Here is a 12,928-nt window from a genome sequence, read left to right on the forward strand (position 1 = left end):
CCTGTCGACATTTTCCTCCAAGTACACTTGTTAGCTTCAATGTATGGTTCAAACACTGCAGGCGGCATTGTTCTCCTTGATCGGCTTTTATATATCCTCTAAAGAAAAAAGTGCTTCTTCTTAATTGGGACGCTGTTTTTGATAAGAGCCAGTACAGTCCTTGTTTACTGGATTTCTGTTGATTCCTTCTAATCCCTCTTTTCACTCTGCTTTGTTCTTTAGGACCCACTGCAACGTCTGAAATGTGATAAAAGACCACAATACAAGTAGGTCCAAATAATGTAAAGGACTCTCCCTATGTTCATCAAACAACTTTGATTAAAGACCATCTTTTTTTCTGGTAGTGTAGCAAATATTTCTTATTAGTGTTACAAACGGTTTTCACATTTGTTTTCTCTATTGACATATTTTGATACAATCTCTATTTTATAGATGGTCATATAACTAAAAAATATTGTTTATAGTCACCAGGCTAACTTAATTCCTTTTCTTTCCCTTCAATAAACCATACATAGATTAGATTAAATAAAACTTTAATGAACCCCTGGGGAAAGTGGGTCATGGAAGCTGCAGAGAAGAGGATATACTGCAGGTAAGAGCAAACAGAAATAGCCACTGAAGACTCTAGAGGAGATGAAAACCCCCAGAAAAAGGCCTTTAAAGCCCCGAGTTTACAGTTAATGGATTTATAGCACGCAGAGGCTACAGTGCCTGATTCATGGCGAATGCAGTGCACCCATATCTGCCAACATATCCCATCATCCAATGTAAATTACTAATGTACAAATACTTTTACAGTTAAATATTGCCTTTTTTTTTTTTTTAATAGAGGCAACAAAACTCTGAAATTCTATTACATAAACTAATTATCACCAATCAACATATAAACATGTCCTCATGACCCAGCTCAGTCTGACCTTCTCTGCCAGAATAACAAAATTATGCAAAAATGGTTGTCAGACACCCCTGGGTGCTGTTGTCGTATGGGAGGATGTAGTTTCAGATGATCACATCATTAGGTGAGTTCTAACCCCACTTTCATTAATTATTGATATATTATCTCATAATATCTCAAAACTACCAGAGAAAAAAACTGAAATCACCCACAGAAGAATAAAATGACACATTCTGCTAGTCAATCTGGCATATGAATTAATGGTCTTTTAACTGGTTCTCAAATTGATTTCAATGACAAGAATCTTTTGAATTTCAGGTCCAAATATGGCTTAGTTAGTTCAACAATGTTCATGGAGAGGTCTAACAGGGCGTTCTCATCTTCACTCCATAACCGTGAAAAATTCCACATTTTCATGTTTTTATAAGTATGTGGTGCATTTTCTGTGATCAAGGAATAACTGTGACATTGAGGTTATATTTTTTTTTTAAACTTTCCAAGATTCATTCAGAATTCATTCATCCATCCATCCATCTTCTATATTACATTAGCCTGTGCAGAGCCAGGAGGTGCTGGAGCCAATCCCAGCTATGGTCAAGGGCAGGATCCACCCTGGACAGGTCAGCAGTCCATCACAGGACAGCCAGAGAAACAGACAACCCAAAGCACACTCATGTTCACATTTTAGAGGAAATTTAGTGTCACCTATTAACCTCACATGCAGGATTTTTTACTGTAGGGCGAAACCACATTACCTGCAATACCCACTCACATGGGATAAACATGCAACCTGCACACAGAAAGGCTTGGTTAGTATTTGAACCCATGCAAACCACTGTTCCAGCTTGTGGCCTCATTCATAAGTAAAATATATATTTCTTGGTTTTTTGGGGTTACTTTAACAAATGTTTAAATTGTTTCAAATGAATTAATCCATTGGGCCAGAGGCCAATTTTTGACAAAGTGGTACCATCTGAGTGGGCAAAGGCTATCCAGGCTATTCATTTTCTGAAAGCTAACAGTCTCAGATGTCTGAAAATGCATGATAGCATTTTGAACTTGGTAGCTTTTAGAAATTACAGCTCGGCAAAATCGGACATTGCAAGTCATATTACACATTTCCAGAAAGCCCATAGCCCTGCCTACAAGATTACATTACTGTTGAAGCTATCGAATATATGTGGTGGTATCTAGAGCCTGTTAAATAAAGTCATATTTTTAATTTTGCAAATTTTTTGACCTTGAGCTTGACCTTAGAGCAGGATTTTGATTTTTGATGATAGAGTGCCATAAATGAATTCCCCATATCAAATAGCCTATAAGTAGGCATTTATTGCAAATGCATATCACTTTTGTATGCTCAGCTATTGTAGTTTTACATTATCACAGTTGGCCATCTTCTTTTCACAATTTCCGATCCTTGCCGAGCTGTAATTTTTAAAAGCTACTAAGTTGAAAAGACTATCATGCATTTTCAGACACCTGAGAGTGTTCGCTTTCAGAAAATATATGGTAGCCTCTCAGATGGTGCCATATTGGCTTCTGGCCCATCGACTAAATGCATAATATTTGTTTTAATGTCATGTATGCCCCCCTCAGCACTCCATTGTCAACTTGTCATATTCATATAATATACTTTGTATTTTACATTATTCATCACATCTTGATTTCCCCATACAGTGCATATTACCAGTTGTTGCCGGTAAAAAGAAAATAATTTGTACTTTAAGCCCATCCTGGACCGTTTTCCTGTGATTACTTGATAAAATGCCTCCTCAATCAATTTCATAGGAAATCGACCTGCAAGACAACGGTCAGGGATTACGCTCTCTCAGTTTCCCCTTAATTTCCCGTGGTGCACCGCGCTGTTGTCGGTTGTGTCAAACAAGCTATTTATTAATGGACCAAACAATCTATGGATTCGGATATTTGAGCGGACTTGTTCCTGCTGTGTTTGTTTTCGCGTGTCGCCGAGAAGATAAGGCGTGGCTAACGTTAGCACAGTTAGCTCAGATTGAGTTCTGGAGCTCGTAACTGAGGCAACGAAGGTTGTTGACGTGAAGTCGCGGGAGAATAGAAGCTACGCAAGCAGCAGCTAAACTACTTGGAACTGGTCACTGTTTGGTGGAGAACAGTAAACCATCTGCTGACCATGGAGAGATATGACAGAAAAGCCAGGCTGCATGTACCCACTGATTTCACTCAATCCACTGCAGCAAGTAAGTTCTTACTTCTGGTCAAGTTTCGAACTGGGTTTGTCAGTTGATCTCGATCTTGTGTAAACTAACTTAGATTAACTAACTAACTAACTAACTAACTAACTCCGTTACACAAAATTGCAGAAGATCTTTCATTTGTAGTTGTAATTACTCACTAGAATGTTTATTTATATTTAATTTATAATCTGACAACCAAATCCATGTTCCTGTGTCTTTCAGAAACAGATTACTCACTAATGGTTACTCTTTAGGTCGTATACTTCATGTATACACACAATAATACATGTTCTTAATGATGCATCATATTTAACACATTTATGTATTTTTCTTTATTAGACAGAAACAAGTCTAAATGTCTACGCTTGTGAAGGGTACCATTTGTTTTCTTTCTTTGTCTGCTTTCCCTGTTACTAAAAATACAATTATTCACATCTAATCTGCACCTCAATCAATTTTACTTGTCATCATATATTTTTGAGCATCTCCAGGATTTGAGCATGAAGATGTGCCATATTATGAGACTCTCTTGAGGGTTCTGTGCTCAGCATTTGGACGACAGCATAGCCAATGCATGCACACAAATAAACAACACTCTATGTTACTATTCAGCAGGAAATATTCAGGACGACCTTGTGCCCCCATCGCATTTTGCATCGAGTGTCCAGTCTACACGAGCACATGGAAGTGTTAAAGTTCCTGTGGCACCAGCCCCAACCTCCTGGATCCACCCTGGGGGGAGATCAGTGCCGCCGGGAGATTGTTGCCCTGCCAATCCATGGCTCGCACTCTCTCAGGCCCAACAGGAAGTCTTGGAGCTGAGGAAGGAAAATCAGAGGATCATGATGCAACAAGGAGAAGGCTTTGGAGGAGCTTCTTCTGTGGATCACTTGTCAGATCTTAGGGCAAGGTATATGCAGGATGTGCTTTTTTGTGATTTGGCATACTGTGTTTTTCACTTTGGTGGCGTGACGGGCAGATCAGCTGTTCTTGTTTATCAATTGTAGATCTGCAGAGAGAAGTGAGCAGTGTTTGGAATCACAGTGGCAGATGGAGGCAGGAAGGCGTAAGGCTGAAGCTGGACGGTTAAAGGGGCAGGTGGAAGCGCTGAAGCAGACCGTAGAGAGGTGCAGGGAGGAGATACGAGACAAAGACACCGCCCTGAACAGGTGGGGTATATTCTCTTATTAATTCTGCTCTCATGTTCTGTCTGTTACTTGGCTTGGCAGAAGTTTCGGAAAATTATCTTCAGTGACCTTAAAGTGTTGTGACCTTTGTGCAACAGACACATCCATGAGATGGAGGCAGTGCGTGAAGAGCTGTCGAAGACGAAGGCGGAACTCAGCCGAGTCAGAGAGGAGCTGAGTCTCAGCAGTGTGCAGAAGGAGAAAATAAGCTCACAGGTAATGATGTTTACTGACAAAACATTTCATTTTGACACTCCTGTAGACAACAATCACCTGGGAGTTCCCGGCGTCTTGTAACTCATTTCTGCAGTTTGTAGTCTGTATTTTCCTTTTGTACTCCTCTGTACTCTTCATATTAGCTTTTAGTCACCTTTTTAAAGGAGCAATTTTTTTTTTCCTGATTAATTTCCTAACTTTATATATTTCTTTGTTTAGCTCGTATACATGTGGCAGTGGGTGAGATTAACTAGTGATGAAATTACAAGGCTCAGGAGAGATGTTGGAAACGGCATAGGCGAATCCCAGAAGGTTGTGCCGAAGGCTGAAAAGGCAAAGTTATAGGCTGAAGAGGCAGTCAAACAGCAGATGTTCCGACTGTCACAGCAACTGGAGGAAACACTGAGGAAGCAGGAGGTTGAGGTGTGGGCCAAAGTGTCTGTAAGGGAATTTAAATTGCCATAAACCCTAGAGATTTGGGTGACCACCCTTAAGCTCATGGTGTTATATCCAAGAGCCCAGCAGGCATGGTGAGTGATCCTTGAGGGGAACACCGAAGAAGGTCAGACGAGTCACTTTGACTTTCCTTCGAAAGTGTAGCATGTGAGGAGGGAATGCTTTTTGAAGGGGATAATCACATTATGTCTTAATTTGTATGTTTAAAACGTTTCAGTTGTTTACGTTTTTCTCTGTTTCTGTTGCAACAGTTGAAGGCGTCCTATTGCGCAGAATTGGATGCAGCAACAACAACAAATACAGAACTACAGGACAGACTTCAATCAATAACCTCAGAAGTGATGCAGCTAAAACGCTCTCTGATGGAGGTATCTACTGAGAGAGATGGGCTGAAAGAACATTTAAGGTGCCACATTCAATCTAAAACTTAAGAGGTTTAGGCATCTAAGGCACTTTATAGTCACAATCACTGCATTGGTTTTTTTTTTTCGTTGTTGTTTTTTTGATGGTGATGTTGATTATTTTTCAGCCAAATGGGACACGCTTTTGAGACACAATCTGCAACCCTGCACAGTCTTAGAAATTACATTGGCCAGCTTGCCCCAGAGAAAGAGGAGAGAGAACAATTAAACGAAGTTGTAGAGGTGAGGAAATGTATACCATATTGATTGTAATGAGCCCGCTGTAGGGTAATTGCATTGGACTTTTAAATGTTTGTTCGCTGGGCTAGTAATAATAAAATCAGAAAATGATGAATAAATCAGGGAATAATGTATTTGTTAAAATAGTTGATTACACTTTGGGTATATTTTTAACGCATTTTGTAGAAGCTGAGCAAAGAAAAAGAAGCTCTCCTGACGACCGCAGAGCTTCTGACAGTCCGGCTTAACTCTTTGAATGAAATACTTTCCCTCCAAGAAGAGAAACTGATGAAGAAGGTGGGTGTTTCTTCTTCACATAGCAATGTGTGATACAAGTCTACATGCATAAGATACAAAAAAGTGTCTTGATCAAATGGGGAAAAAAACAACCGAAACGAGAATAATTACTTAGGTGCTCAGCCACAGTGTGCCTTTCTAACAGCTTGAGTCTTATCTCCTCCTTTCCCTCATTTAGTGTATTGATCTGGCTGATGTCTACAACACTTTGGTTCAGAGGGTTCTTTCTTTTTTTTTTTTTTTTTTTTTTTGATGAAATCCAAAGCTCTCGTTAACATTTTTTTTTTAAAATTCCTTATTCCTCATTCCTTATGTCTATTTGTATATTTGCTTAGATCTCACCAGATCCACGTGTGAAAAACGGATGTGAAGGATGTAAAGTACTCCAGCTCTGGAGAGAAAAAGTCTTCAAGTTGTGCGTCCAGCTTCGCTTCCAAGACATCGAGCGAAGAAGAGAGAAAGAGAAACTTCTTTCCGAAGTATTAAGACAGTCATTATTACCACAGTGCAATCAAATCCAGTGTGCTTATTAAACTTGGTTGGTATTTCTTCGATCGATTGGTGTTTAGGTCGGATCTATAGAGCAGCAGCTCCGGCAGGAGCAGCACCGTTCTACCGTGCTTCAACACAGTCTGCATGACAGGATAGCTGAGCTGGACCTGGAGCGAATCGAAAAGAAGGTTAGTAACAGAGCCACTGACGTGATTTACGCGTCTGTCTGAAATTTTCCGAGGATGCACAATAAACTTGGGCCTGCCGGTGAAAGTGATGAACGCTCCCCCATTTTCACCACAGTGGATGATGCTGACTGCATGAAATCTTTGCTATGGTCTAAACAGCCGTTGAGATTTTAAGAACAACAGCTGAGAAAAGTTGCTCAGAAAATTGAACATTACAGTGAAAAGAGACTATTGTAATATGTTCTTCTACAGGAATGTGTATTTTTTTTTTTTCTTTCTTTCTAGGCTTTAAAAGAAGACCTGGCAAAGGTTGACAAAGAAAATGCTCAGCTGAGATCACAGAGTCAAAAAGCTGAAGCTGAGGGTAAAACTTTGACCGAGGCAATACATAGGTACATTTTTAAATTTTGCACGGTCAAGGGTAAATGTCAATCTTTACTCAAGTGGAGCGCTCACGTTTATTTTTCCGTGCCTTTCAGGTTCAGTCGGACGTTTGAGAACAAGGTGGCAGAAGTGGTTGCAGCTAAAACGAGGCTCTCCACTTTTACACAGAGGCTGACTTTTGCTCAGAGACGAGTGGAGACGATCCAAGGTACAGATTCGCGGGTGGTCGGTGAGCAGAGGGCAGTTTATAGCCTGTATGTCGCGCAATGAATGGGCATTACAATGTTTGTGTGTTTTACAGCTTTGGTTATGAGGAGGGCCGCGCTGCAGAAAGTGGAACAGGCCTGTAAACAGACAGAAGAGGCTGAGGCTACTGACAGGTACAGTTTGAGGATTCATCATTTTCACTAAACATTCTCACGAAGCTCATATTTGAAGGGGTATGAATGCAGTCTGTTGGGATATTTGTTCCAGATATTTTATTGTTCTGCTTCATCGCTGGCTATGTCAAGATATGGCAACTCGGTACAATATTAACGGTGTAATGGGATGTTTCGTTTATTTATTGAGCCTTTTCTCAGTCTCTGCTGGAGATTCTCTTTCTCAGTCTGTTCCGCTATGCTACATTTATTTTATTTTTGTCTTCAGAAAGCTCCGAACTGAGCACACGTTGGTGTGTGAAGAGAGAGACAGACTCAGCCAAGAGCTCAAGCGAAGCCCAGAGCTCATTGAGAAAGCGCTGGCCGATTTGAAGCACCAACGTGAGATGCTTTCACCGCTGCTGTAATGCACGAGCTCTTCATTTACTGTGTATCAGGCGGCGCAGCACTTTCAGGTAATTTTTGTGCGTCCGCCACAGATGAGAGCAAAGTCAAGCAGCAGCAACAGGAACTGGAGCAGAGCTGGTTGGCGCTCCAGCAGTCTGGAGCTGATAGAGAGGAAGCTGAGCGGCGCCTGCAGCAGATCCAAGACCAGCTGGAGGAGAACAAGGTCAATCTGGAGAAACTCCGCTGTGAGATGCTCAACCAGCAAGAGCTCAGCAAGCAGGGTGAGGCGCTGGGTACTTTAAGCTGAGCACCTCACTTACTCCTTATCTGCAATTCTCAAGGTCATAGGATGTGTCTATTTATTTATTTTTCTTGTTTATTTAAGGATTTAGAATGATCACACATGAGACTATATTAAAGCTGTATTAAAGGCTTTGCCTCAGCTCAAACAGGGTTTACCTGCTGTCGTTCCTCCTATTCCTAGCGTAGAGTTTGTCCACTGTGACATGACAAGATTAACTTGAAGAATAATCAAAGGAAGAAAAATGAGGTTTCATATAGATGCAAATATGAACCTTGATTCATTAGCGAGAGAGAGAGAAACAAATCTAACAAAACACATTTAATACCTCGTTTGCATACGCTTGTTCCTATTACGTCCAAGCAGCTACATGGCAACAATGGTATTTGCTTGCAGAATTCTAAATGGCCGCTGGCCGTCATCTACAGTCATGTTTATGTTCAGTTGATGAATTTGAGTCCGACTCTCGCTCTCTGTTTAAATGTGTGTCCACCTGGTCTCGAGGGACAACCTGGCTCTTTCACTGTTGAATGAGTCGCTGTTTTCACGAGCCGCCAACATTTATCCGTCTGCCGTGTGCTGCTGGACATTTATTATACACTTCTTGTTTGAGAATTTTTAATATTTTTCTGTTGGAAACTATTGTCTGCTTTGTTTAAATTCAAACTACTGTGAGAGAAGTGTGAAATAACTAAAACTTACTAATATTACAATATTATTGTTTTTATGAAGAATTGATGCTCCATATCGACACTGTTTGATTTTATTTTCTATAAATGTCAGTTCTTAAAGTGCTTTGCTGTATAGTTACGGGGGGGGGTTAAAGACGTTTTCCACTCGCTATAATCTAAAACCGAAACGAAAATATCTTCTCTTTTGACCTTCAGGCGACTTGCATCAAGCTGTACTACAGCCTGTGATGCTTTCTATGGAAATGTGCTAACAGATGCAATAAAATTCAGTTTACCCCCAAGGTAAATAGCAATACAGCACTGGACTCGGCGTTTCTCACTGTGCGAAATGGCGTATTGAGGAGAGGTGGATTTGTTTTCTTTCAGCCCTGAAGGAAAGAGTATCTGAGATTGAGGACCAGTGTGCCGAGAAGCTGAGAGAGATGGAAGTTCAAGTCAATACGGCCAGGAGGGAGCACACCAAAGCAGGTAGCAGGATTAACACCATGCTGCCTCGGCCCACCGCAGCTTAACATGAGGGGACTAAAGTCGTATCTTAAATGGAGACGGTGTTCTCATCTGTGATTGTTTGCACATTATATGGCAGCATTTCCCTGAGGTCCTTGGTCTGTCTCCATTGTCTCCCACAGTTATGACTTTGCGGCGGTTCGAGAGAGAGGCAGCGAGGGGTCAGGATGAGATGAACGAGTCAAAACATTCGGAGAGCGTGAACACAAAGAGGGACATGTCGAGCAAATACCCTTTAGACACAGAGATTGGTGAAAATCCACTGCTGGTAAGACTTCTTACGGTACAATAACACAATACAGCTGTGGACATTTTTTTTTGTGTTTCAGTGCTCGATGACCTGAATCTGTTCCAGGTCACGAGTGCTCAGAGAGCGCTGCATCGGGACTTTACAAGACCTCGCGCAGCAGCGCCACAAAACTTTACTGCGTTCAGAAAATATCGACATAAACCTCCAGAGACCGGTTGCTCCGTGGGAGCAAAAGACCACCAAGCTTCAGATGGTATGAAATGTCCCAGCTCGGCATGCGTCACACTCCTTTCTTAAGTCCTGAAACAGACACAGCTGATCTGACCGATGATCCTGTCTGCTTCCTGTCAGAGAGGCTGCTGTGTGTTTTGGAGGAGCTCCATACTCTCAGTGCTGCAGTGGTAAACAGCTCGGAGGACTCTGCGGAGGAGGAGGGACAGAGTGACAGTGTGGGACCAGCCACAGGCAGCCTGCACAGCTGATACCTGAAGATGAGTCACCGAGTCCAGTCAACACATCTTTAATTTGTACAAAAGGTGGGCAGCGCTGAGGCTTCCGGGGGAAACGAAGTAGAGCTACTGGAAACAATCAGACTGAGACGAACACAAGAAAAACATCGCAGGTCAAAATGTTTCTAAATATAAAACAAGAATAATAGCATCCTGGTGCAGGTACAGAATGTATCCACTTATCCACTACAAATGTCAGGTCAAGTTATGATTTATTTATTTTTTTCAATTTGATTTCCATCCATCCTGATAGGACTTCATCACAGCAAGCGTATACATACAACTTTGAATCATCAAACTTGACACACCATGTTTTTGGACAATGGTAACTCCACTTCAACCTTTTCACAAACACAACAAACTTGTTTAGACTGATGCTTTCAGCTATATTTGTTAAAAAATTATAGGTTTTTGCACTCTTGGTTGGTTTAGACAAAAATAACTGAATTTGATTTAATTCTGTTGATAAATTATTTCCTTAAAATAAACAAACAGGTTTTTTTGTGTGTGTTTATGTGATGCCATTGTAATAAATTATTTTTATTCATTTATTCTCTCTGTGTGTGGTAGAGTTTTGACTTTTGCAGGTTTATCGAACCAGCTGATGTTACGTTTGTGAAAAAAAAAGAAATGGGGAATGTACAAAAAAAAAGTTTTAATACGATTGCTGAATGTTTTTGCTGTAATATGGACAACTAGTAAGATCTATAAGATTTCATATTAAAAAGAAAAATCAATATTTTCTATTTGAAGCTCTCTTATAGAAGTCCATTTTAAAATGACTTTTCAGTCATAGGATTGATGATAATAAATAACATGATGAACCAGATAATTGTGCTATTTGTCATGTTGTCATGAGTGCTAATAAATTTTGCAGCAACACAAACTTTCGAGCCTCTAGGTAAGAACTCCTCACGGAGAACGAGCCAGAGAGAAAATACTAATATAGCCTTGGCTTTTCCACTCCTGCAAATAATTTTCAGTGAAGCTGGATTTTATTGGAGAGGTGATTCATCCTGTGAACAGAAGAGGAATGCATCAAATTTATTTTTTGATCCTAAATTCTTTTTTTTATTTTGCAGTACTCAGTCTGACAAATTGTAAATCAGGAATTGGAAGATATTAAATTCTCTGTTCGACAAGGCTTTAGAACACTAATCAATGGTGTCACTGATGGCGGATACAAAGAGTGTATAAAAACCAAGACATGAAGCAAGATTAAAAATTCTTAAGGCACCTTTGTATTCAATTGTACAGACATTCGGGAAAACGAGAAATGACACTTTAATGCCAGCAGGGGTCGGTATTGTCAAAGGAAAGCTTCATATACAGCCACGTCTGTGCACGATTTTATAATATACATGTAATCTTATAAATAATAAAGTCAGTTGATAATAGGAATTCTACGTTTATACATATTACATAAAAAAAAAAACAACATTATGGTGGAAGCCTGCACACGTGAGAAGCAGAATAATTTTGTGCAGTTTGCCAACAAATAGCAAATATCTAAAATATATTGCCAAAAAAAAAAGATTTTTAATTCTGTGTCTTAGTCATGACCTAAGCCCGTTTTACAATCAACAAGCTGAGTGAGTATACGTATATCTCAGAGAGTCAGACCGGCATACAGACAAGTCTTAACGGATGAATAATTTAGTGGTGTTGCAATCCGAACAAGAAAAGAAATACATCAGATTGGTGACTACAAGCTCATATAATCTTAATGATGTTAATGCCACAGACTGTATACCTGTTGTTCTGATGTTTTTTAATGAGCTGTCTGTTTTTACTGATGGATTGTAACTTGTACTTTTGTGTCCTTGTGCAGCAGATGTGGTCCCTCTGGTTCTTAGGCAGGTACTGTGCTGTCACAGCGCACCGCGTCTCGTCAGAGCATCTGTTGTCATTGGCCCTGCCCGTCATCAAGCGTCTGTCACTGCTCAGTCCCGCGCTTCTTTTAGCAAAGAAAAATGGTGCAGATTCTTTTCTCTGTGTGAATATTGGGGTGGAAAGTTTTGCCCTTTCACTGAGTGGTAATGGTTCATTTTCAAGAGATTATTAATGGTATTATTTCTATATGTATCAATTATTAATGGCACAACATACAGGAAACATATGCTGACCCTGGTACCTGGAAGCAAAAGGAATACTTCGCAGTGTTGAGAAATCTCTGCAAATGCCGGGTACCAGATAACCTGACTCCTACTGTGAGATTACGTTGATGTAATATTTAGGGCACAAATATAGGGCACTGTGCACAGCTTGTAGCTTTGCTCAGTAGCTTTCAGTTTTCAAGGCCTTGTTTCGGTGCTCGTCATGCAGCAAGCCACGTTTTCTGCATTGCAGGCCGACCATAGCCAAAGTTGGAGCTTCACATGTTTTAAGTGTTGCTAAAACTTTGCCAGACTGCGACATGGTCTGTCACACTTCCAAATGTCCTCAAAGAGGCGTCCTCCTGGGTGCAGTCCTCATTCAACTCTCCTGCAGCCAGTGACTGGAATATATTACAACAATTACTAAAACATGTCAATTTTACCATTGAGGTCCTCCCTGAAATATTCTTCTAAAACATACTATTGAAATGAGGATGCCTTTTTTTTTTTCATCTTTTTAACGACTCGAAATATTTATTATCTTATTTATCATTTCACATGTGCATTCCTCTGAAAGAGGTCACGTCGTAGGGTTTCATAAATAACAGTATGGCTGACGCAGGATCTTCCACTTGCCTTGTCCATGTCTTCAGTTCTTTCAGGCCGGAGGTCAGAGCACACTTGAGGCCAAGTCTGAGCTTGATGTGATCCAGTAAGTCACTGGTGTCGACCGGCCGAGCTGGACGCAGCACGAGAGGCGGGATGATGGTTGTGAGCTGCAGTGGCAGGCCACGCTACAGGGTAGAACAGCAGCTACGGCACCATAGCTTGGAA

The 12,928-nt window shown here is 40.7% G+C and overlaps 1 protein-coding gene across 1 annotated transcript; it reads left to right on the forward strand.

Moving 5' to 3' along the window:
• The first annotated feature begins 2,846 nt into the window (after positions 1–2,846).
• Positions 2,847–10,516, forward strand: cchcr1 (coiled-coil alpha-helical rod protein 1). Its single transcript, XM_080508357.1, has 18 exons — positions 2,847–3,114; positions 3,724–4,021; positions 4,119–4,280; positions 4,397–4,514; positions 5,222–5,376; positions 5,500–5,614; positions 5,798–5,908; positions 6,244–6,387; positions 6,478–6,588; positions 6,874–6,980; positions 7,068–7,180; positions 7,274–7,352; positions 7,621–7,733; positions 7,832–8,020; positions 9,099–9,200; positions 9,362–9,507; positions 9,595–9,742; positions 9,841–10,516. The coding sequence occupies exons 1-18, from the start codon at positions 3,048–3,050 to the stop codon at positions 9,969–9,971; spliced, it is 2,409 nt and encodes an 802-aa protein (XP_080364483.1). The 5' UTR covers positions 2,847–3,047; the 3' UTR covers positions 9,972–10,516.
• The last annotated feature ends 2,412 nt before the right edge of the window (positions 10,517–12,928 follow it).

Source organism: Blennius ocellaris, assembly GCF_963422515.1.
Source record: "Blennius ocellaris genome assembly, chromosome: 14".
Lineage (NCBI taxonomy): Eukaryota > Metazoa > Chordata > Actinopteri > Blenniiformes > Blenniidae > Blennius > Blennius ocellaris.

Bases quoted from the DNA above. Each gene is read 5' to 3' on its own strand.
- cchcr1 (XM_080508357.1), top strand. From the start codon at position 3,048: ATGGAGAGATATGACAGAAAAGCCAGGCTGCATGTACCCACTGATTTC. The intron at 4,281-4,396 runs GTGGGGTATATT...TTTGTGCAACAG, and splicing joins AAAGACACCGCCCTGAACAG to ACACATCCATGAGATGGAGG. The intron at 8,021-9,098 runs GTGAGGCGCTGG...GTTTTCTTTCAG, and splicing joins GCAAGAGCTCAGCAAGCAGG to CCCTGAAGGAAAGAGTATCT.